Raw genomic sequence first — 25418 nt, forward strand, 5'->3', positions numbered from 1 at the left:
AGGATATGCATGACTTTGTCCTTACTACTTGGCAAAGGAACATCAATGGCTCGCCAATGTTCATTATCTCTAATAATCTGCAACACGTCAAATCTCTCATTAAGAGGTGGTGTCTCAACAATAAGAAATTTTGGGGCATAGATTGGAAAAAAAATTCGAAGGATCTTGCTAGCGAGGGAGAGCTAGTCCAGTCAGTTTCCGATGCCTCTCTCTATTTGTCCAATATAGTTACACTACAAAAAAACAGCCTATTTTCGACGGAAAAATTCCGTCAGAAGAACCCCAAAATCCGTCAGAAACGAATTTCGTCAGAATGGGTTGTCGGAAAATGGTTCGTAGGAAAACGGACCCTTCCGAACGGAAAATTCCGTTGGAAACACTATTCCGACGGAATTTGGTCATCGGAAGAGGTTTTCCAGCACCGTATAAATCCGTCGTAAATCTTCGACGGACACAATTTCCTCGGAAAGTTGCGGCGGAAAATCCGTGGGAAAATTATCTAAAAAAAAAAAGCATCCCACCACCAGCCCAAACCACCAGCTACCACCCCCACCACATGCCCACCCCTAACCCATATCACCACTCCCCGTAACCCGATCCACCACCCACACCCGCACCCACGAGAACCCATACCCACCTAACCCTAAGTCCCTAACCAACACAAACAAGCCCAGATCTACCACCTTACCTACGTGAACCACCCCACCAACCACCTAAAGCCACCACCTCCACCGCCTAACAAACCATTACAACCCAGAAATTAACAAAAAGAAAAGAAAAATAAAATAAAATCCCAACACAAAACCCAAACCCGAAAACAAATAAAAAAAAATTATTTTCACCAAATAAATTCAGTACCAGAAACCAAAATCCAGAAAATAAATAAATAAAAAAAAAAAAAACTAAAAACTGAATCAAAAAAATTCAGAACAAAAAAATTGAAAATAAATGAAAAAAACAATTGATCTGCACTTACCACAAAAATTCGACCACAATCCACCAAATTTAGCCTTGAATATGGTTATATAAGGCCAAATTCGACCATGAAAACGCTAGATCTAGCGTTTCAATGGTCGAACTTGACCTTAAAACCATAAATTTGATATAAAAAAATGTCGGGGATGCTTCATGGGCTAGCTTGGCCAGAAGTTAAAAAAAATATGGAGTATGGCGAGAGAAGAGAGGGAGTAGCAGCGAAAGAGGAGAGATAAAGAGAAGAGAGGAGAGATAAAGAGAAGAGAGGAAGAAACAGAGAAGATAGATGAAGAGAGAGAGGGAGTGATGAAGAGAGAGACATAGAGTACGGCTATAAGGGGATGAGAAAAGAAAAAGGGGAACATTTGGCATAAGGGGTTGCTTTAGGGTTAGGTATTTATATGCCGTTTTGTTTTTTTTTTAAATACTCAAATGCCTTTACGGCATAAATTTCGGTCGGAAAGTAAATAATTTCCGACGGATTTTAATCCGTCGGAATACACTTTCCCACGAAATTTCTGTCAATGTTGTATGAATTCCGTCGTAAATTATGCGATTTGTGACGGATTTTCGTGTACGTCGGAAATGGACCTATTTCTTGTAGTGTTACTTCAAAAGATAGTGTTTTATTGCAGCTGCAATTCTGGAGACAACGTTGTAAGAAAAATTGGATACTTAAAGGTAATTGTCCATCTAAACTTTTGTTCTCCAAGGTCAAAAGTCGGCAAAAGAAGAATGAGATTAATTCCTTATTTGATGACCAAGGAACTCTTCAGCATGGCTAGATAGATGTCTAGCATGTGGTGGTGAAATCCTTAAAAGATACCTTCCACTATGATTCCATGCTTTCTTATGATCCAGAAATTGACATTTTTCTACATGAATAAGATCTACCATGTTTCAATACTTCCCAACTTGCAAACCTGGATCGTCCCTTCTCTGCATATGAGATTCGAAGTGCAATGTTTTCTTTAGGGAACAGTAAATCTCCGGGTCCGGATGGAATTACAGTCGAATTTTTCATATCTCACTTGGATGTTGTGGGCGACTCGGTTGTTTTCGGTATTCAGAGTTTCTTCCACACGGAGCATCTACTGAAAGAATGGAATCAGTCCCTTCTTGTTATGATTCCTAAGATTGGTACACCAACAGAGGTGGGGCATTTACGTCCGATCAGCCTTTGTAACACAGTGTATAAATGTGCTTCCAAGTGTTTGGTGGCCAGGGTGCGCCAGTATCTTCCTCTTCTCATCTTAGATTCTCATCATGCCTTTGATCAAGGTCGCGTTATGACGGATAATATTTTGTTGAATCATGAGTTAATGGAGAAAATCAATTGTTCAAAAACTAGCACTAATTGGCTTGCGTCGGTCAAAAATGACATGAACAAAGCTTATGACAAAATTCACTGGAGTTTTCTTTTGCAGGTTTCTAAAGCCTATGGGTTTTCGGACCGTTGGTTACTGATGATCCAACAATGCCTTTCCACGGTTTCTTACAAATCCTTGATTAATGGTTTTACTTCGGACACCTTTAAACCACAATGTGGTCTTCGCCAGGGTGACCCCATCTCCCCGTGCCTTTTCCTATTCTACATGGATATTTTCTCCTGTATGTTGCATTTTGGACAGGATTTCAAGCTTTTTCAAGGAATCAAGTTGTCTAGAATGAGTCATATTGTCTCGCATTTATTCTTCGCGGATGACACTCTCATCTTTTTTCAGGCTTCGTCTACAGCCGGTACTAATATCATGCAGATCATTTAGCGGTTTACTAAGATATCAGGCGAACAACTAAACTTGGCCAAATCCTTGATCAAGTTTAGCCCGAATACAAATCCATGGCTCTAACTGTGTGTGAAGTTATGTGGATGAAACTATTATTTAAAGAACTGGGAATCAAGGTGAAAGACAACATTCTTGTGTTTTGCTGTGACAATCAAGCAGCATTATCAATTGCTGCAAACCCTGTGCAACATGAGAGAACCAAACATGTTGAAATTGATTGCCACTTCATTCGTGATAAGGTGAAAGATGGTACTATGAAGCCAACTTATGTCTCCGGTTTAAATTAAATTGCAGACTTGTTCACCAAAGTGTTGCCTGTTGCTCTACAACAAAAGCTTCTAGCCAAGCTGGGAGTTCAGTCTCCTTCCTCTCAGCTTGAGGGGGAGTATTAAAGGGTAGTAATATGGTGATAATAGTGGTCTGTGTGTGTGCTGTCATTATTAGTTGTCCTTTTTGTCTTTTTCTAGTTGCTATTTTGTTTTGTAATTCCTAGGATGATTCTAGTGACACTTGTCTTGCTTTGTAAGGTCAGAGGACCATGTTATATATTCTGATGTCCTGCTTTCTTGGAGATTAAGGAAAATGAATGAAAGCTTACCCTAAAACGTGGGAACATTCCTCTAATTCTGCCACTTTACTATTTTTCATGTCTTCACACAAATATTGAACTATTTCCATTTTAGAAAACAAAATATCTTGTTCACACTACAAATACCCAATATGTCCTTACTTTTGCCACTTGATTCTTTAGTTTATGTTTACATCACATGAAAAACTTTGTAATTTTACCCTTCTACCTCTTCCGTTTTCCCACTAACTGAAAAAAGTATGTCAATATCTATGGTGCAATAATAAAAAAACGGAGAAAGTACTATTTTTTCCTATATTCAATCTTTATAGAAATCAACCAAATACATAATTTTAACACACAAACAATCCATGCATACATTGCATGCTTAACAACTTGAAGAAAATATAAAATAAATGAATGTCCGAAGTAGGACTTTTGAAGTAATATAACATTACAAAAAGTTTAAAACATAGCCTCATTCAATCATAATAGAATTAATACTCCATAGCTAGGTAACCAATCAAAACTCAAGTAATCTCATATAAAGAGATGTAAAATTGTAAAATGCATCTAGTAGATCATCCTTTTGACGTAAATCATACTGGATAAGAAGCATCCAATGTGAGACCACATTTATTCTGTCCTCGAATAATCCTCATATAACCATTTTCGCCCCAACTTTCACCCCACGAGTTCTTCACCAACCAATAATCGATCCCATCAGTACTAGTGCCATACCCGATAGCAGTAACAGCATGAGTAATGTCATTACCACACTCTCCATGGAAGACTCCGCTTTGGTATTGTAAGAAATCAAACCCGCTACCATCAAGCCCAACCGCGACAGGCTGGTTAGAAACAGCTTTCATCAGGGCAGTCTCGTCGTTAGGTGGAATTGATTCAAACCCGTTTATTGACACAGCACTTGTTTTAGGTTGGCATTGACTCGGAACACCGTTGGTTGCAGTGTATGGGTAATCGTCTTCTTTTGATATGCCTTGGTTGTTTCGGATGAATTCGAAAGCTGCTTGCATTGCAGCGCCAGCACAACCGTTTGGTGGTTGTACACAATCAACAAGTTCTTCCTCTGAAAGTGAGATTAATTGTCTTGTTTTTATTTGGTTTAGCCCTTCTATTGCCCCAACTGCTGAGAATGCCCAACAACACCCTACAAAATTTTAAAACATGATCAGAAACACATTTAAGTTTAGAGACAAAAAAAATGTCTAAGTGTAATTGTGTAAAATTAAAAAAGGAATTGGGGAAAAATTCTACAATAGCCATCCTTAAAATGAATAATACTACAATACTCAATTTTGATTGGCTGATTTTTTATTCACTTTTATTGTCGGTCAAACTTGTTAAAGATGATTTTTCTTTCAACTCATTTTGTATGTAGCTCGCAATACTATGTGGCCGCTTGTACAAGAACAAAATAACTCTTATATCACTGACCGAGTAACCTATAAATATTGACCGATTAACCCCTGTAACACTAATTGAGTAACCCTTATAACACTAATGAAGTTACCCCCATTATAGTTGGCCGAAGGTATGACCAGCCACATATAAAAGTTGGTTGTTATTCTTTCTAAGAGTTCGGTCATTTCTTTATTTCAAATATGAATTGTTATAATTTTCGAAAATCTTTTTTAATTTCATACGGAGTAGTAAAATATCAGTTTCTAAAAAAGGAAAATCATTTTTTAATAATTTTGACCAACAAAAAACAAATAAAAACAAAATTAGCCAATCAAAATCGAGTATAGTTTTAGACATTTAATAAGGATGACTACCATAAAAACATTTGGAACAGAGAGTGTACGTAGTGATAATAGGATTATGTAAGATATTTCTCAATTGATTTCATACCACATGACCCTTGGTTCTTTATCCCTGTGACAGCTCCAAATTCTCTCCAATCCATTGAAGGCGTGATGTCAGCATCAGTAAGGTTTTCATACCTAAACCTCGTTGTGACCGAACCACCAAATGTGGAATGAGATCGCTTTTTATAACCAGTGTGGGTTGCTACAAACTCCTCAGTGGTTAAATCACTAAAGGCATTAGTACCTAATGTGTATAGTTTAATTGATGATGCATTAGCATTGAAATTTTCTATACGTTCAACATTCTTTTTGAATATGTTGAAACGCTTCTCCTTCTCTATCACATCCTTGTAGACTCGCCCATGTCGAGCCATCCAAAGCTCATGCCTCTCTCTTAGAGACAAAGCTTTGTGATGGTCAAGAGGACGAGCCAAGACTTGGTTAGCACAAAACCCCAAGATAAGGACTAAGGCTAAGCATAAGAATTGGAAAGGTTGGTTTGCGAAAGCCATTAAGAAGTTAAGATTGTGAGAGAAGGTGTATAGTATATATATGTTGTGAGATAATAAATGTTAATTGTGAAGTTGGATGCACAAAATGGTATTAATGTGTCTATCTTATATAGTTATAGAGGTAGGCATTTATTAATATGAAAAGTAAACATTTTTCTTAACCAATCTGTACGTTTTACAAATTACATTACAGTTCATGGAAACTACACTACATAGTTGACGTAGAATGATAATTTGTCTTCCGTCTTTTCCTCCGTAATTAATTATTAGATTCCTTTCAAATGGTCTGCAATAAGAATAAGTCCTTAATCAAGAAAGCATGACTCGTCAGTATACAGTATATATATACTCTATACACTTATTTAATTATTTAAAGTAATAAATAATACTCGTGTAAAATTGGTATATCCATTGACAAATTCAATAATAACTTACATAATTACATTTAAAAAAAAAACAAAAAAAAAAAAAAAGGTTTACATATTTAGTAGAGATATAGTTCGAAATATCACAAGTAAATAATGTCAATGTTAATAAGGTACGGAGTAGTATATACAATTATCCCCTCTATTCCTTTATTTATTTATTTTTTTTATTGTGTCAAATTCAGATTATATACATAATTTTTTTTATAAAATGAAAAATATTAAGGAGTATTTTCTATTTTGTAGTTGTTGAAACCCATTGTATTCCACTTGTGAGTGTCCCACATTGGAGAAAGATGAGAGTTGGTTCCACTTTATAAGGTAGAGGAGTTACTCCTACTATTGTCAATTGGTTTTAGTATGAAAGCTCCAAAGCCTAATTTGTGGACCAAATTCTCCTCCTCACGTGAGATGCAAGGTCAATAAATCAAGAAATGAGGAATAGTCGTTACACTAACATGGTTCCACTGGACTTCAAGGATTAGCTTAATTAATATGCAAAACTAATCATCTTTTCTCACTCCAAAAACCCTAATAATAATGCTTTCTCCTTTAGGACGAACTTTTCTCGTTTTTCGACCTCCTTCGAAATACAAGGTTTATCTCCTCGGAGAAATTTCTTAGTTTTGAATTCATGGTAGCAGATCTAATGGATTGTCGTGAAATTATTTCGTTGGTGAAAACGTTATCAATTTTTTCGAATACGGGCAGATAAATCAGAAGGAAAACATCCTCACGGCTACAAAGGATCGTTATATTGTCTCTCCAACAAGGCTGTAATTTTCAGCGATATAAGTGGGAGATGCTCCTCAGTGCAAGATCTACTCGACGATCGTTGTTTTTATGAAGGGAAATTCTATTTGATTCAATATCTTATGTATTTGTTAACGTCGAATAGATATCGTATGATTTTTAATTAATGAAATATTTTTGCTATTAAAAAAAAAAACACGGTTCCACTGCATTCTTTCTTTTTATTAGTTTCTACTCGATGACGTGCTTTTTTATTATAAGGAAAATTACCTGATTTTTTGCTCCAATCCAAAACCAATTCAGTTTTGCAACTTCGAACTCCTTGATTTGGTTGAGAGAAAAGTAGGGGAATTGTTGTAAATTTTCCATATCTTGACCTTAATGTCTATTTTCTTACTCGTACAAGATATACAAACTACGAAGTATATCAAATATCAAATTTTTTATTTTATGATACAATATTGTAGAAAATTTTAGAGTAATTATGAATTTATGAGCAAGTACATACTAATTGCGCTTGATATTTTTTGAAATCTTCTAGAACACACGTAAACACTCCACCAAAACATATAAGCCAATAAAATCTTGTGCTTGATATTATTTGAAATCTTCTAGAACACACGTAAACACTCCATCAAAACATATAAGCCAATAAAATCTAAGTCACGCCTAAAACACAGTGCTTCCAAAGTTGAGTATATACATACATATATTTATTTGGCGTAGATAATCTAAGGAATTATCTACTCTCTTTCATTCACAAAGAGAGAAATATAACGTAGTACATTTTTTTATAATTGGCTTATATATGATTAAATAATCATCCTTTTTATAAGAGATATATAGTTTTTCGAAAAAAGGGAAAAACATCCTATCTGTTTAAGATCATAATTTTCTTCTTAAATAAGATTTAGAAGATCATATAAATCAGATTGTATTAGAAGTGTTGTTTTAGACTTTAGAGTATCCTTAATAGTTAACCATTGACCTTACTCTAAATATATTTCAAGCTAGTTACAATGATGCAAATATACGACCCATTAAAAATTTAAAATATGATTAGATTAGTAGTATACTATTTATAATGTTTGATCTTTGTATTCAATTAAGTAGGTGTACTAAAATTTTAAAATATAGTTTACTTAAGAATAACATAGACACATCTTGTCAATTAAAAAACAGGCACTTAAAACTTTTAAAGTAATAATAACAAGCACTAATTATAATAACAATCTATCAACTTAACCAGCAAAGCAAAACTAAATATTAGGCTTAATTGCAACTGACTAACAATTGCTCCTAAACACTGGCAACTAACTAACCACTAATTTGACTTACATACTTCAACATTCTTCCATGAATATCAATTAATTAAATAAAAAATATATAGGATAAGAAGCTCCCATGTAAATGCCACATTCATTTTGATCTTTGACAATTCTCATATAACCATTCTCTCCCCATGAATTTTTGATCAACCAATAGTTAGTCCCATAGGCGTCGTCGAAACCATACCCGATAATAGTAACAACATGATTTAAATCGTAATAAGAGGTTCCACACATTGGGTTGTAGTAAATTCCCCCGCTGTAGCTCTTAAACTCTGCAGACCTAGTGTCGATGCCAGCCAAGTCAGGTTGTTGGGAAACGGCCTGCATTAGAGATATTTCGTAGTTTTGAGGAACATTTTGATAGCCATTAATTGTCACTGTATTGCCTCCAGCATTCCTAGCTTGGCATTGACCCTGATAGTCGTAGTACTCAGTGAATAGGTACTCTTCTTCAGTTGTTATGCCTTGGTTTTTTGTTGGACTAACGTGTAAGCTTTCGAGACATCACCTCCACCACAACCGTCTTCTTGGACACAATCGATGAGTTCTTGAACTGATAGTGAGATTAATTGTCCAAATTTTATTTTATTTAGTCCTTCTACGGCTGCAACTGCCGAAAATGCCCAGCAACCCTCTGTAATTTTTAAGCATAATAAGTAATAAAATCAATTTTAAGAAAAAATCCATATAAAGTATCTTATTGTTTAATTTCATACCACATTGTCCTTGGTACTTTATCCCTGTAACAGCTCCTTGTTCCCTCCAATCCATTGAAGGCGATATATCATAATTGGTAAGGTTTTCATACCTGAACTCCGTTGTTATCGAGCCATTGGATATGGAATGAAATTGCCTCTTATAACCCGTATGCGTGGCAATAAACTCCACATTAGTTAAATCAGTGAAAGCATTAACACCTAATTTGAACATTTTGTTTGATGAATTATTATTACCTTTAAAATTCTCTATATATTCGAGATTTTTCTTAAATATGTTGAAACATTTCTCCTTCTCTATCTCATCCTTATAAATGCGACCATATTGAGTCATCCATTCCTCATGTCTTTTTCTTATTAACAAGGATTTGTGAAGGTCAAGGGGACGAGCTAAGGCTTGAGTCATGTGTTGAATCTATAATTTTTATAAGGTAGGGATTCGAGATTTTTCTTAAATATGTTGAAACGTTTCTCCTTCTCTATCTCATCCTTGTAAATGCGACCATATTGAGTCATCCATTCCTCGTGTGTTTTTCTTATTAACAAGGATTTGTGAAGGTCAAGGGGACGAACTAGTGAAGTCTTAATAAATTTGATAATTGAGTCATGTGTTCAGTCTATAATTTTAATGATACTTATGTTTGATTAATAGTAGCATGTTAGGTATTTCTTAATTTATTTCGCAGCTTGTATGTACTCAGCTTTGCTGATTGCGTGATTTTGCGTGTGTCTTTCTTTGGTCACGGCCTTCGCCTTTCAATGACCCTGTGACGAACCAAATTTTTACACTTGTAATATTGTGGAGCAGATTAACCACAGGTTCTTACACATGCATCACCTATTTCTAGATGGTGGGATCTTGAGTGGAGAGTTAGTTGCTTTTCTTATTTTATTTACTATTTACATTTAAAGTTATTTAAACTCAATTTGCTTTCATACTATTTCTATTGGTTTCAGTTTTGAATAATGGCCTTAAGGGTTCCAAGTTGTAAGATTTAATTTGGTTTTGGTTATTGGTTTTGAAACTATATATACTAGGGCAGTCAACGCGCGCGTTGCGCGCGAAATGGCTAGCCATTTCGAGTTAGCTTTTTTCAGCTTGTGTTTAGGAATGACAATATCCACTTATCATATGTGTACATAATTATCACAAGTATAGCTAAAACTTGGTAGTGTTTGGGTGGAACAACGATTACTTTAGTTGTGGACGATTACTATGTTTAAAATAAGTGTTTTTTTTTATTAAGCCTTACAAATTTAGGCCATAGTTTTAAGGTTTATTGGAACAACTAAAGCATCTAACCTAACGCATAATATTCTTAAACCATAACCTTGAAAATGTTACAAAAAAAAGGTTCAAAAGCAACAATTACAACCAAACATTGAGCATAATATGTTGTATGTGGCAGTGTTCTTGTATGAAGAAACACTGTGTACTTATTCATGTTGTTGCTAAGTTGTTTTAGTAGAGTCTAGGAAAAGGAAATGGCTTTGATAGCCCACTGTAGAATCCGAAGTATAGTTAGGGATGTTGTTGATGCAATCTAAAAGTACATTAGCTTGGTTGCCAAGGTAGTAGTTATTACTTCAAATTCTTGCTAGTCGCCGTGTGAAATAATGCATTGAACAATAGTACTAACCTTTTTTTAAAGGTGAAAGAGACATTAAGATTAAGGAGAAATAGGAAAGCCAAGTATATAATTTGTTGGAATTATAAAAGAACTATCAGTTTCCTAAAAAAAAAAAAAAAAAAACTCTTGCAAGTTACAAACTCTAGCTATTCTTGAGCTTGGTTTTAATTAGAATTGAATTGATAATAGGAAACTAATGCACGGAATTTGAAAAGAGTTACAATTATGGTTTATGGGAATAATTATTACAAATCATTTTCAAGTACAGTACTATTTTACGCTTTCTATGACAGATTGACAACGTAAGATGTTGTGCAATAAATTAAATATAGCCTCCATTGCATTGATTGGCGCACTTTTGGGTTGTGCTTCATCTTCTCTGGGTTTTCTTCTACTCAGGGATGGTGAATAAAGATTAAGAAGATAAGAAATTAAAGCGCAAAACTCATTAATGGGTAGGGATTATAAAGGGATAAGAACGTAAATAAACATTTTGAAGGGTAAAAAGATCCGTGCACTATTCATAAGAACAACTTCCCACTTTTTATAAGGTAGGGATTCGAGATTTTTGTTAAATATGTTGAAACGTTTCTCCTTCTCTATCCCATCCTTGTAAATGCGACCATATTGAGTCATCCATTCCTCGTGTCTTTTTCTTATTAATAAGGATTTGTGAAGGTCAAGAGGACGAGCTAAGGCTTGAGATGCCCAAAATCCCAAAACAAGGACAACAAAGGAAATGAAGTGGAAGTGATAGTGATTAGAGAGAACCATTTAGCTTTAGAGAGTATAGATAGGTGCTATTAGAGGAGCTGAGTATGATGTAATTTGGTAATTTGAGTGATATACAAAATGAATGGGCAATATTATTTATCTTATTTCAAAACTAACTATGATCTACTTTGTTCCTATAAACAAGGTTTTTTCTTAAAAAAAATTTAAATTTTTTAATTTTTTTTTTTATTTCAAATTCTTAATTATCAACAGTTAACTTTTAAAATCTAATACGAAAGTAACTTGTTCTTCCATCTTAAAATTAACCAAAATATTATACTTGTTTCTAATTTTATTTATGCAAAATTAAACACTCGTACAAGATTGATTTATCTCTAATAAACTTCAAAAAAATATATATATATATCCAGAGGTAAAGTCTTATTAGGGCTATTAGAGGTTCAGGCTCCATGTATGCTCTAACTTCACATCTCAATTATATTCTTAATCGGTCCCTATAGAAAATTAGAAATGAGTTAAAATTAGGATGTTTTACCAAAACAGCTAGTTTGACAAAAGTATTTATCTATTCCTTATTTCCTTTGATCTGGTTTAGTTCACTCTTTTTTTCCCAAACTAGCTTATTTATTAACTTGAAAGGAATTTATCTATTCCTTATTTCCTTTGATCTGGTTTAGTTCACTCTTTTTTTCTTTTTTTTTGTTTTATTTTTATTTACTTAAAGATTTTTTTTAAGTTGGAAATTTAAGCAATATACAAAACTACTAAGAACGTAAACAGTCGCAGACTCGCAAAACCCTTATTTTGATCACAAAAAAAAAAAAACAAATAAAAGCACTAATTTTTCATCTTGATCATATGAATCACAAAAATTTGGAATTTCAAGTAGTATTGTTCTTTCAAGTCTACCGCAAATTTATACGACGATAAGAGATTTTAAGGTATTGTTCATCTTTTTCATGTATATTAATTGTATACTCTTTGTTAATGTCGGCTAGTAGGAATATTTTTTTATTTAATGTGTATGATAAATCAAACTTACATATATTTATTTCTATTTTTATGTGTTAAAAAAAATAGTTGATTTTTTTTTTATTGGAAGTTTGGATCATTTTTTTGAGTGGTTGTTTATGTTGTGTAACTTTTTAACAAATTGAGAATTGCTGCATATATATTATGTTGATTGTTATTGTTCTGTGTTCACATTAATGCGATATTTTAAACTATGGCATTAAAATTTAAATAAAATCAATATTTTAAAAAATAATTCTTTTTAAATAAAACAAAAAAAAACATAAAGTGAAGTGAACGGTTCAAAGAAATATAAAAAATAAATAATATTATTTCAAATCAATAAATTTAGCTAGTTTGGGAATTAAATTTTATAATTAGCCGTTTTGGTAAATACTTTTGTCAAATTAGCCATTTTTGTAAAAGATCCTTAAAAGTACTTATAACAATTTTTTACCTTATTAGTGTATGGCCTAGCTCCACATCTAAAGTATACTTGTTCTAACGGAAATGAGTTTAACAAAATCATGAAACAATTATCTATATCTCATTGTACTAGTCATTCAATTTTGTCTCACTACAAAAACAATATAAATGTTTTTTTTGTGTGTTTAGAACCACAAAGACAAAGTGAGAATCATATCGGTCCCAAGATTTTCTGAAACTGGGAGGGAAACTCTAAGCACTTAAATTATCCCTCAATCTCATAAAAATAGTATACATATGATTGCTCCAAGTGGCAATACTTAAAACCAAACTTTATTCGAAAAAAAAAAAAATTATATAAGATTGTATATCAATTATCCTCATCTACCCCACTCAAAAAATGTTTTTTTATCTAAAAAATCAACTTTTATTTATTATTTAATTTTTCCATTTTTCTTTTTCATTAATCATTAATAAATTTTTTTTTAATCTTATAGAATGGTCTAATGGTTAGACAATTAATCAATTAGATATAAAATGTAATAGAGCTATAAGACTTGAGAAAAAAAAAAAGTTTAAAAAAGTTAATACATGAAAATTTGGTAAAAAATCTTTAAAAAGTTAAATTGCAAACCGTAAATATCTTTTTCCTTTGTTATTATTATTTTCATACTCCATTGTCAATTTATCTGTAACATTTCCTTGTGCTCATCAATCTATTGAAGTGAATGCATAATAACAATCAAGGTTTTCATTCATACCTAAACTTGGTTGTTGTCAAACCATTGGGACATGTAATGAAATGACCTCGTATAACTAGCTGGTATGAATAGGATTACAAATCCCTCAATGGTTAAATCTGTAAATGCTAAGCATTGTTGATTAATACAAACAATTTGTTTGATAAACTATTACCATTAAAATTCTCTATATATTAAGATATTTCTGTTGGTGGGGAAGAGTTTAAAGGTTTTGGGGTGGAGGAGGAGTTTTTAGGGGGTTTTCGAGAGTAAGGGAGGTGGTTTTTAACGGTTTTTGAGTGGTTTGGGGTTGTCGAGAGTTGGGGAGGTGGTTTAAAGAGAGTTTCGAATGGTGGTGGTGGCTGGTGTAGATTAACGGTTGTAGTCGGAATGACTGGTGTAGATTAACGGTTGTAGTTGGAATGACTGGTGACTAGTGGCCGGCGTCCGTGGCTAGTGGTTGGTGTCAAGGGTTTGGCTGGTTGGGCTTCAGGTGAGGAGGGGTGGTTTTTTTTTTTTTTTTTGAAAATTTTTCAAAAATAAGCCAACCTTTATATGATTTGCTTAAAATAAGTCAATATTTCAATTAATTAAAGAAAAACCCACCCATTACATCTAATCACCCCTATGGCTGCATGGATCGACGAGCGCCTCCGCCGCCCTTTTCTACTACGAGGCTGCCAACCCTCCAAACTAACCATCGCAATGGCTGCAAGGATCGGTGGGCCCTTTCTCTTCCCCCCTGACACTGGTCGACCTCCTTACTCCCCAACCCAATCCTTTATTTTTCTCCTCCCCTAAACGATGCCTTTGTCGACCAAAATCAACCCAAACCCGCTGACTCATGTTGAAACCCACCTCGAATCCTTACCCTAACCACCATATTGTCACATCATCTACCTCAAAACCCAACCCTAACCACAAAAACCCACCCTTCCCTCCCCCCTCGAAAAATCACCGGTTTAATAATTAGTAAAACAAATAGAGAGTAGCTAGGGAGGAGCAGAGGCAGCGGTGGAAGGGGAGAGCCCGAGAACGGTAGTAGGTGGGGGATGATCGGCGATTCGGCGGTGGCCGGTAGCTAAGTTGTGTTCCACGAAGGGTTGAGTTGTTCTTCGTTGAGGCCGTGGGAGCTGAGGGATTTTTTTGAAATTTTCTTGTAAAAAAATTATTAAAAACTAAATTAATTAAAATTCAAAATGGACCAATAATATTATAACAAATGGAAAACTTAACCTAAATGACCAGTTAACTTCGTAATCAATAAGTCATGACTCATTTTGAGAGTATATCTTATAGTGGTTGACTTATTTTAAGTTAATAAAATTTTGGCTTATTTTGAGCTAACCACGCAAAGGTTGGCTTATTTTTGACAAATTTTTCTTCTTTTTTTTTAATTTTGGGTTTTTATATATTTTTTTAACTAATTAATTTGTGACATGTGTCACTTTAAACCAAAAAAAAATAAAAAAGAATGATTTGCCCAATTGGTGTTAATAAATAAATAAATTACTAAAATAGTGTTCACTTAAAAATATTTCTTAAAGTAGTGTTCATGTAGGTTTGGATGGTTGGGGTTCAGGTGAGCAGGGGTGGTTTTTTTTTTAGTAGAAATTTGTCAAAAATAAGCTAACCTTTACATTTGCTTAAAATAAGTCAAACTTTCAATTAATTAAAAATAAGTTAACTTTTAAGAGGTATTTACTTTTAATAAGTCAAATGACCTATAAGTCAAACAACCTAATAAACAAGTCAGTTTCTTTTATTTTTTATTTAAAAATTAATTATTTCAATTAATTAAGGAAAAACCCACACATTACAGTAAATCACCCCTATGGCGGTGCGCCTCCGCCGCCCTTTCCCACTACGGGGCTACCATTCCCCCAAACTAACCAATGAATGGCCGCAAGGACCGGCGAGCCCTTTCTCTTCCCCCTGACACCGGTCGACCTCCTTACTCCCCAACCCAATCCATATATATAATTAATTAATTAATTAATTTGTGACACGTGTCACTTTAAACAAAACAAAAAAACCATTCAACCGGTAATCGGTATTTAGGATTGAAGAAAATGTAGACCCCTTAAAGTTCGGATTATTCCAGTATAATCCAATATTGGGATTATTCTACTAAAAGTGATGAAAGTTGGTATTATTATTCCTAATTTTTCCAAAAAAGTATGTTACCATGAGAATGTGCAATTTTACATGACTGCCAATGAGATTTTCCCTAGTATTATTTTTACCAAAAAAATAAGTTTTATTATTAAATACAATTTTTAATTTAAGAATAGTAAATTAAAATTATCGTGAATGGAACCTAGTCGTGACGATTAAAGAAGATTCAAGAATGCAATGTGATCTTATACATAAGATCTTCATTTAAAAATTTAGGCATAAGATTTATAACTATCAACACATAGTATGAGTTATTGATCTTGTTTGATGAAAAGCTGAAAGCTGAATCGGTTTGATTTTGTTAGCTAATTTGACTAGTTGATTGTATTAACGGGTTTTACTGACTTATTTTATTAGCTGATTAATAAAAGCATTTGGCCTGGTAAGTAGTGGAGGGCATAATGTTGTTTGAGTATGTGAAATGACCAATAAGCTGATGTTTGTTGGAGTAGATAGTTCAGGTAGGATTTTAAATTAAATGAGGGTATAAGTGTCATTTCATCATAAGATATTGAATATGCTAATTGAAAAGGCTCCTAGAAGGGGCTTAAAAAAAGTTTATTTAGTGTAATAACCTCTTTAAGCTTTCTACCAAACACCTTAGCTTAAATTAAATTAGTTATTATTGGTCAATAAGTTATTAATTTGATAGGCAATAAGCTATTTACTAAACACATCAGTTGAAAGGCTTCAAATTTGCAAAAAGTCAAAATAGGTAATATAATTTTTGCTTGTATTAAATCAACCAAATACACAAATTTAACACAAAAAATCATGCATATATTGCATGCTTAACTACTATTCTACTACTAGAAGAAATAAAAATATGTATGTCCGAAATAGGACTTTTGAAGTTTAAAACATAAACTCATTCAATCATAACATGACCATTCTTTTGACAAGTTTCTTCCATGCATAACATTAGTATGTAATCATACTGGATAAGAAGCATCCAATGTGAGACCACATTTATTCTGTCCTCGAATAATCCTCATATAACCATTTTCGCCCCAACTTTCACCCCACGAGTTCTTCACCAACCAATAATCGATCCCATCAGTACTAGTGCCATACCCGATAGCAGTAACAGCATGAGTAATGTCATTACCACACTCTCCTTGGAAGACTCCGCTTTGGTATTGTAAGAAATCAAACCCGCTACCATCAAGCCCAACCGCGACAGGCTGGTTAGAAACAGCTTTCATCAGGGCAGTCTCGTCGTTCGGTGGAATTGATTCAAACCCGTTTATTGACACAGCACTTGTTTTAGGTTGGCATTGACTCGGAACACCGTTGGTTGCAGTGTATGGGTAATCGTCTTCTTTTGATATGCCTTGGTTGTTTCGGATGAATTCGAAAGCTGCTTGCATTGCAGCGCCAGCACAACCGTTTGGTGGTTGTACACAATCAACAAGTTCTTCCTCTGAAAGTGAGATTAATTGTCTTGTTTTTATTTGGTTTAGCCCTTCTATTGCCCCAACTGCTGAGAATGCCCAACAACACCCTACAATTTTTAAACAAATGATCAGAACGAAACATTTAAAATTGTTTATTACATTGCATTTCAGTAAATTAATCAACAACTTATTTCATTAATGTTAACTCCATAATAGATGGTGATTTGATAGATTTGTTATTTATTTATGAAAATGTTATGTGATAAACAGTTTTTGTTTATTACTAATAGAAACTAGGGCAAGCTCGTAAAGTAATATTTCCTCTTTAAGAAAAAGTAAAACTTCTTTTATTCCTTTTTACTTGTATTGTTTACTCTCTCCATTTTTAAATACTTGCTCCACTTTTTTTTTCTGGCCGTTTTTAAATACTTGCTTCATTTCCTTTTTTGGACAGCTTTTACAATATTTAATTCATTTCTCACATTTGGTGGACCCAATATAATACTCTCTCTCCTCCTATTCTTCCACTACTTTTGCTTTTTACAATTTTTTATTTTTTCAACTACCTTACTATCTCGATATATTATTACTTTCTTCAATTTCTCCTAAAACTCCGCGCATGGAGAAATGGAGCAAGTATTTAAAAACGGAGGGAGTATTACGGTTGCAATTTTCATGTGAGAGAAAAAAGTTCAAGGTGTAAAAAAAAAAAAAAAAAATTGAGAGGATGTAATAACAATAAGATTATGTAATGGTTTTCAAAAAAAAAAAAAAAAAAAAAAAAAAAGATTATGTAATATTGATTTCATACCACATGACCCTTGGTCCTTTATCCCTGTGACAGCTCCGTATTCTCTCCAATCCATTGAAGACGTGATGTCAGCATCAGTAAGGTTTTCGTACCTAAACCTCCTTGTTACCGAACCACCAAATGTGGAATCAACTCGTTTTTTTATAACCAGTATGAGTAGCTACAAACTCCTCATTGGTTAAATCAGTGAAAGCATTAGTACCTAATGTGTACAATTTATTTGATGATGCATTAGCATTGAAACTTTCTATACATTCAACATTCTTTTTGAATATGTTGAAACCAGTGGCGGATCTAGGATTTGATTAATAGGTTGTCCCATCATCGTCCATCGACCGTATATAATATAAAAAATAGTCAAAGCTTGTATCATCGTCCATCGACCTTGTACTATACAAAACCTGAACTCTAAACCAAATCCCTGAAAGATCTCAACCTAAGTGTTCAACAATCAACACAAACTTGAATACACCTTTTTCGGGGTCTATGTCAATGCAAATCTACTTTCCTTGTACGGTATACATGGTCTCATGACAATTAGTCAATGTTTGTTCAAACAAATCTCGTGCTTTAAAACTCCAAGTTACCAGCATATATTCTACCTCAAAGCTCAGAAAGTCAGAAGCATTCATATCTATAAACATCATTTTCTATGGATGGCAAGCATTACCATTTGAACTAAAGTAATTTAAATGAACTCTATAAGACACTCCCATACAGTCACAGGAGAATTGTGCATAAGTCATTGAACAATGCTACCAAGACAAAGTTCACCCCTATTGGCCCTATTCAATCATCAACAGTCACCAATCCTTGATCAACTACCCATTAAGCTATAAAAATAACCCCTTTACACACATCTTATGCTAGGACTGGTCATAATTTAATTAGGAAGCTCAATTCAGCAAGCTATAGTTCATGTCAACTTGAAACGTTTCTCCTTCTCTATCTCATCCGTGTAGACTCGCCCATGTCGAGCCATCCAAAGCTCATGCCTCTCTCTTAGAGACAAGGCTTTGTGATGATCGAGAGGACGAGCCAAGGCTTTGGTGGCACAAAGTCCCAAGATAAGGACTAAGGCTAAGCATAAGAGTTGGAAGTGTTGGTTTGCGAAAGCCATTAAGAATTTAAGATTACAAGAGAAGGTGTATACTGTATAGTATATATGTTGGGTATAGAAGTTGGATGCACAAAATGATATCAATGTATCTATCTTTTATAGGCATCCCATACTATGAAATATAATCATATTTCTAAACCAATCTTTACGTTTTATATTACAGTTCATGGAAATTACATAGTTGACTTAGAATGAGAATTTGTATTCCCCTCCATAATTTGCGGGTGTCAATATGAATTCTTTTCCTTTCAAACGGTGTTTAATAAGATTCCGTTGATAATCAAGAAAGGATGACTCGGTATATATATGCACAATACTTATATATGACACTTTAGTTGATCATTAATATTTAATATATGATACGAAGTAAATAATAATACTCGTGTAAAAATTGGTACTCGTATTAGATACCACGTTTGAAAATTCAGTAATATATAACTTGTGTAGTTATAATAAAATAATTTGTTAATATTTAGTATGTAGTCGAAATTTTGTTCCGAATACAACAAGTGAATGATGTCGATTGCGATGTTAATAAGGTAATTCATTTTTATTTATTTTTGTGTCATGTTCTGATTGCATACCTGATTGTTTTTTAGAACCAAAAATATTATATGGGAAACACAAATATAGAAGATTGAAAAGTGAGGAAAAGTCCCACAATATAATACGACTAAATACTTCCCTCGTTAATGAGAGATTGAGAGTAGTAGTTTACTAAAACTTATTTAAGAAAAGTGGTAGAATGTCTTCACACACACACACACACAAAAAAAAAAAAAAAAAAAAAAAAAAATGCGGTAGGAGGGATGATGCCCTTTATTTTGTTGTTTAGATTTCCAAAAGGTCAGGGTGAGAATCGATATCAGCATCTCACGGAATGAGAAGAAAAGTACTTGAGCTATCCGCCTATCCCTCACTCTCGTGATGCCCTATAAAGGTGCATGTATGCCAACCTGGGCTGGCTTGAGCCTTGAAAGTTGGGGAATATGCTGTGCGGAGGGGTGACAATTTGGAACATTTCGGTTTCGGGCTGAATTTATCAGTTTCGGGTTTTAATGGGTCGATTTATAAAGGGTTGAATTAATTAGCAAGTTGGTTCGGGTCAATTTTGAGAATTATCGGTACAATTCAATTCAATTTTTTTTTTATAGCGGTTTATATTCTAGGGATGACAAAAAATTTGGGTCGAGATGGACATGACCTTAACATCATATCTCGTACCCAAATCCACAAAAAAGTAGCAGGCTTGTCGGGATAAACCAGGCTTTCGGGTTTGAATTTTTAACTAAAAATGTCCTTTTAGGCTTGTCCAAACCCGCTCTATATTTGGGCTGGGTTAGTGGGTCGTGCCGAGGTTGATCACCTCTATTCTATTCAATCGATACCTAATCAGGTGGGGTTGTAACCTGTTTGGGCCATAATCAATTTGGGTTTAACTTGGTCAATTTTATAATGAGTTTAGCAGTTAACGTAGGTCTCAGTTCTAAACATTTCAAATCCTAATCAAGTCGGGTTGTAATTGGTTTTGGTCATAATCAGTTTGGGTACAACTTGGTTTGTTTGAAAACTATTTTCAGTTCAAAATAGATCTGATGAAATCTGGTTAGGTCATTACCGGTTCAGGTCATAACCAGTTTGGATTAAACTTGGTCGATTTGAAAACGGGTTTACCCAGTTTGAAGTGGGTTTCAATTAAAATCGGATCGAACAATTATTGAGGCGGGTTAATCAGATAATGGGTAGGAATGAATTAGGTTCTAATAGAGTTAAGTCTTAAATAAGTTTGGTTTATCGAGTAGTTGGTTGAAACAGATCAAATCATAAACATGTTGTGTTACATGTTGTAAACAACTACTCAATCATAAAGTGTTACAGGTTGTAAACAATTCGGTCTCAACGAGTAACGGGTTAAAAACACTTCGGGCAAATTAGGTTACGGGTTATAAAAGGTTTGGTCTCAACAGGTTCCAGGTTGGAACGGTTCAGATTTACCGGATTTTCCCTGAATATAAATGGTTTCAATTTAAAATGGGTCGGGTTATTATCGGGTTCGGACGCAATCGATTCGGGATATTTTCAATTTCGGGTTGTAACGGTTTGGCTTGATATAACGGGTCAAGTCATTAACGATTTGCACAAACTGAGTTCGGTTCAGTTTCAAGCCGGAAAAAAATTAGATTGGGTCAAATTTTTGGTTTTCAAAACATGGGTTTTTAACGATTAGGTTCCTTTTTGGGTCGTTTTGAGACAGTTAGATTTAATGGTTTGGGTATAGAAATTGACACCTCTGGATGGGTGTGTTAAGGATCTTCTATCCTTTGTTATTTAGGTGCTCATCTTTAAGGATTCTTTTAAAGTTGTTATTTTCTATAACGCATTCAATACTTATATACTAAAGTAATTCCCGTTATTATCTCCATAATACCACATGTCATTATCTCAGAAAAAACTTTCCCGTCTAGAAACTTTGTTTATGTTAAAAAAAAAAAAAAAAAGGTTATTACCGGACTTTTTTTTTTGAAACAAAGTTTGTTACCGAACTTTGGATAGTTACAAAACAGTGTACTTTTACTTTTTTAAAAAAAAAAAAAAAAAAAAAGGGTTTTTCTAAACTATACTCCTAAGGTAGCTGAGTTTTTAAGGTGTACCCATGTTTTTTCAAGTTTCTAAGTCATGCCCTTTAACTTCTTATCAATATTAAAATGTACCCTTATTAGTTATTTAAAAGTTAATTGAGGGTGTGATTTCGTGGCTTTAGTTTTCGTTATTAGTGTTGTTGTGGTTAAGATTTCTTTCTCGTACCATTTCCTTACCTTTTATCATCTTTTTATTAAATTTATAGTTAATTTTAGGTGACATGGAAGTCCCAAGAAGGGTACCATTCATTAATGGTAGTGAGTTGAGGGGCACAACTTAGAAATTTGAAAAAGCATGGGTACAGCTTAGAAACTCGACTACCTTAGGGGCATAGCTTAGAAAAACCCTAATTTATTTCTTTGTATGTTCTTTTCTACTTCCATTAATTATATTTTCTATGTGCCTTTTCTAATAAACGAGTAATGAAATACGACCATAAAACCGTGCATGGCACGCCATCTGAACTAGTTTATATTATAGTGGTTTTTTTTTTAAAAAAAATTTGACCACTTAGAATTGATTAGCCCTTAATGTCGCACTAGTCCTACAAGGTGAGCACCTCACGTCTACAAGGCGTGACATTGTTAGTTTGGTTCGGGGGCAGTATGAAGATATTTATAATTGGATAATGATATATGTAGTTCTTAGAGTTGTATATATTTATCACCAATTCACGAGTAAATTAGTGTAATAAATGTTTATTTATTGTCAATTTTTTTCATTTTTAGCTTCTTATATGCTTCCCTTAGGGCTGCATATATCTCTTTCTTAAAGGCTAGATATACTACCTCCGTTAATTTTTATGTGCAACTTTGGAATATTATATATATCACAAATTATCCAAAGTTACACAAAAAAATTAATAGAGGTAGTATTTTTTTTTACTTTATAATTTGGTTATGGTTTTGGTTTTGTTTCCCTCATAGTTTAATAAATGTTTTTGCTTACGTTATAACTAGAAATATGTATAAAGCTTTTTTTTCTCCAACCTTGGATGTTCTTTGAAAAGTTAAAATATAAGAGTTGATGACTGGACGTGAGATACAAGGTCATTATTAGACCAAGAAGTGAGGAATAATTGAACTCTTTTTTTCTTTTTGACACGAGAAGAATAATTGAACTTAATGTGAATAGCATTTTTTTTTTTTTTTTTGAGGTAATAAGCAATTAGTCTAATAGTCATAGTCTCATTACGCTGACGGCTAACACGGTTCTACTGCCGAGCCCCACACATTTTTATTATACTTTTTACTTTCTAGATGACGACATGACGTGCTCTTGAATTTCCACGAAAATTAGCTGATATTTTGCTCCAAAATCAGGAACCAACTTCATTTGCAACTTTTATTTATTTATTTATTATTATTTTTTTATGCAGCGATTCAAAAGGAGGCTAGTTCTACAGATTCGGCGCTACAACAAGAAAATTTAAACCTCTTAACCAAATTAATAAGAGGGCGGGATTGGGGTTACAAATGCTATGAACTGCTAAGTAATGCAATTAAGGGGGATGAGAAGATACATCATCAGAACTAGCACTAAGTTGTTCCAAACTTTTTCGCTTGCGCTTCCTAACCCTGCAAAAACAACAACGGCACAGCCGTATCTGGGGCAGGGCAACTGGGGCGGTCGTCCAGGGCCCCAAAGGAAAAGCCCAGTTTTCCTTTAAGCCTGGCCTAAATTATTTTAGGTATAAAAATTGATTTCCAGATTTGCTGAATGAATGAATCAAGTGGCTCACCGTTTAGTACTTCTAAGAATTTAGATACACACTTATGTTCTCCTGCGTTCGAAACCCATTAGCAATTTTTTTCCCTTCATTTTCCCCCCTTATCTATTTACTACTCCAAAGAACATTTTGAAACAATACTTTGAAGAACAATATAGTGTAATTTATTATTATATTATACATTCACATTAATATTAGCGTATTAGGAAGTATTGGTTGTATGAAATTGATTATTAATTTATACTCCTTTTGTTTTTTTTAATCACATGTAACGTTGGGAGTTTCACGCTTGCTAATGTCAATGCACATTTTATAACTTAAATATATTTAGCTGTATTTTACTAAAAATTACGAAGTATAAAAGTTTATCTAATGAAAGTATATTTCGAGGAATATCTAACACGATATCATATGTATATATATTTTTCCAACCCATAAATCACAAAAGATGATCAAAGGAGTATACGTGAATAAGATTAAATTCAAAATATTAGAATGATTTATTTTTTTTTAAAAAAAACGGAGGAAATAAAAGTTAAATAGCCTCATAAATAGTACTCTTCATTTACAATCAATCTTTAGTGCATATCGCATGTATGATTAAATTTATAGGGCCCCTAATTTTTACTTTGCCCATAGGCCTCACAAAACTCAGAAACGGCCCTGAACAACGGGGATACCTTTTACCTTTCTTGTTCTTCATCCTTGTCCTGATTGGTCTTCCATTTTTTCTTGACATGATATGGCAGAGAACGTGAAGGTAAAGAGTGGTGGAAAGCGATAGATGCACTTGGTCGTATTCAATTGTCATGGGGTCTTTGACGTTAGAGCCTACGAATTCCACTTCATCGATATCAGTGGTAGTTAAATATCTCGCTTGTTACTCGGTACTTTTCTTAATAATCGAACCCTCATTGCTACTAGAAGTTAGGCTAGTAGGTATATGATCATCCAACTTCTCAATAGCAGCAGTGCTAGGCTTGGGCGGTCCGACAACATGGATGACCTCGGCATTGTCCAGAAATCGCTTGGCCTTTTTCCTTTTGCCTTGTCTGTTGTGACACCTCTTCTTAGTACCCACCATCCTAGTGGGCATGAATAAGGTTTCGGGAACTTTGGATTCCTTTTCCTTATGAGGTTTAGGATGCCCATTATAGGTGTTCTTTTCCTTCACTCTTACCGTCATCCATGATTCAGCGGAATGCTTAAAAGAACTCAAGGTTTTCCCTTGTCTGATATCTAAATAAGATAAATCGGAAATCTTATAGCAAGTTTAGCCCCAAGTCTTAAGACTTAGGGTGACATCATCATTTTGAGTCTTAAGACTTATGCTTAAGACTTTTCCCATTTTTCTTCAAAAATCTCAAGCAAGTCTCAAGTTGAGTCTTGAAATTTCAAGACTCAAGTTAAGACTTGAGATTGGGACCCACTTCACCCACCTCAATTTTATTTTTATTATCTCTTTTTTTTTTTTACACTTTTCTACATATTCTATGTCAAATGTTTAAAGTCTTAGGGCTAAAGTGATAAATTTGTGTAAGTCTTAGTGAGTCTTAACAAGAATTTGATGACATCATTTTCAATGGGGACCACCAAAAATGATGTCATATCCAAGTCTTAAGACTTGGGGCTAAACTTGCTCTTAAGGGACAGATTATTTCTCGTTGATTGAGGATATGTATGAGATATCCTTGGTCCCTTGTCCATATCATGGCTAGAATCATGGTTGTTTGGAGGGCTAGTAGCATCATCGTCCCCTCTTTTCGAAAGGGTAAGGACATTGGATGTAGTGATAAGGCTCTCTACCATCGTCTCATTGGCAACATCCATGGTGGATAATATAAGGCTGTAATATCACTCTATGCCTCGCTACTACGCAACCGAAAGAGTCTAGACTAACAGAGGTATTGTTGGTCTCCCCTTTTTGTTGAAGATGATGTTGGGTAACTCGGATTCCTTAGTGCCCCTCAGCTCTTTCCCTTAATCTTGCTAGCTTGTCTTCTCAACCCCTCCTCCTTCTCCATCTCACGAAGGATGTCCTGATTTTTAGGCTCATTCTTGACTACTTTGCCAAGATCTTCATGAGCCTCTTCGAGCTAAT

The 25418-nt window shown here is 34.0% G+C and overlaps 1 protein-coding gene and 2 pseudogenes across 1 annotated transcript; all 3 read right to left on the reverse strand.

Moving 5' to 3' along the window:
* Positions 1-3147: 3147 nt before the first annotated feature.
* LOC110695633 (zingipain-2-like) lies at positions 3148-6449 on the reverse strand. Its single transcript, XM_021872845.1, has 2 exons — positions 5206-6449; positions 3148-4501 (listed from the first exon to the last, which is right to left on the reverse strand). The coding sequence occupies exons 1-2, from the start codon at positions 5672-5674 to the stop codon at positions 3930-3932; spliced, it is 1041 nt and encodes a 346-aa protein (XP_021728537.1). The 5' UTR covers positions 5675-6449; the 3' UTR covers positions 3148-3929.
* Positions 6450-8219: 1770 nt separating this feature from the next.
* On the reverse strand, positions 8220-11304 carry LOC110695523 (annotated as a pseudogene).
* A 5179-nt stretch (positions 11305-16483) lies between these two features.
* LOC110695560 lies at positions 16484-18948 on the reverse strand (annotated as a pseudogene).
* Positions 18949-25418: the final 6470 nt, after the last annotated feature.

This window comes from Chenopodium quinoa, unplaced genomic scaffold (genome assembly GCF_001683475.1).
Source record: "Chenopodium quinoa cultivar QQ74 unplaced genomic scaffold, ASM168347v1, whole genome shotgun sequence".
Lineage (NCBI taxonomy): Eukaryota > Viridiplantae > Streptophyta > Magnoliopsida > Caryophyllales > Amaranthaceae > Chenopodium > Chenopodium quinoa.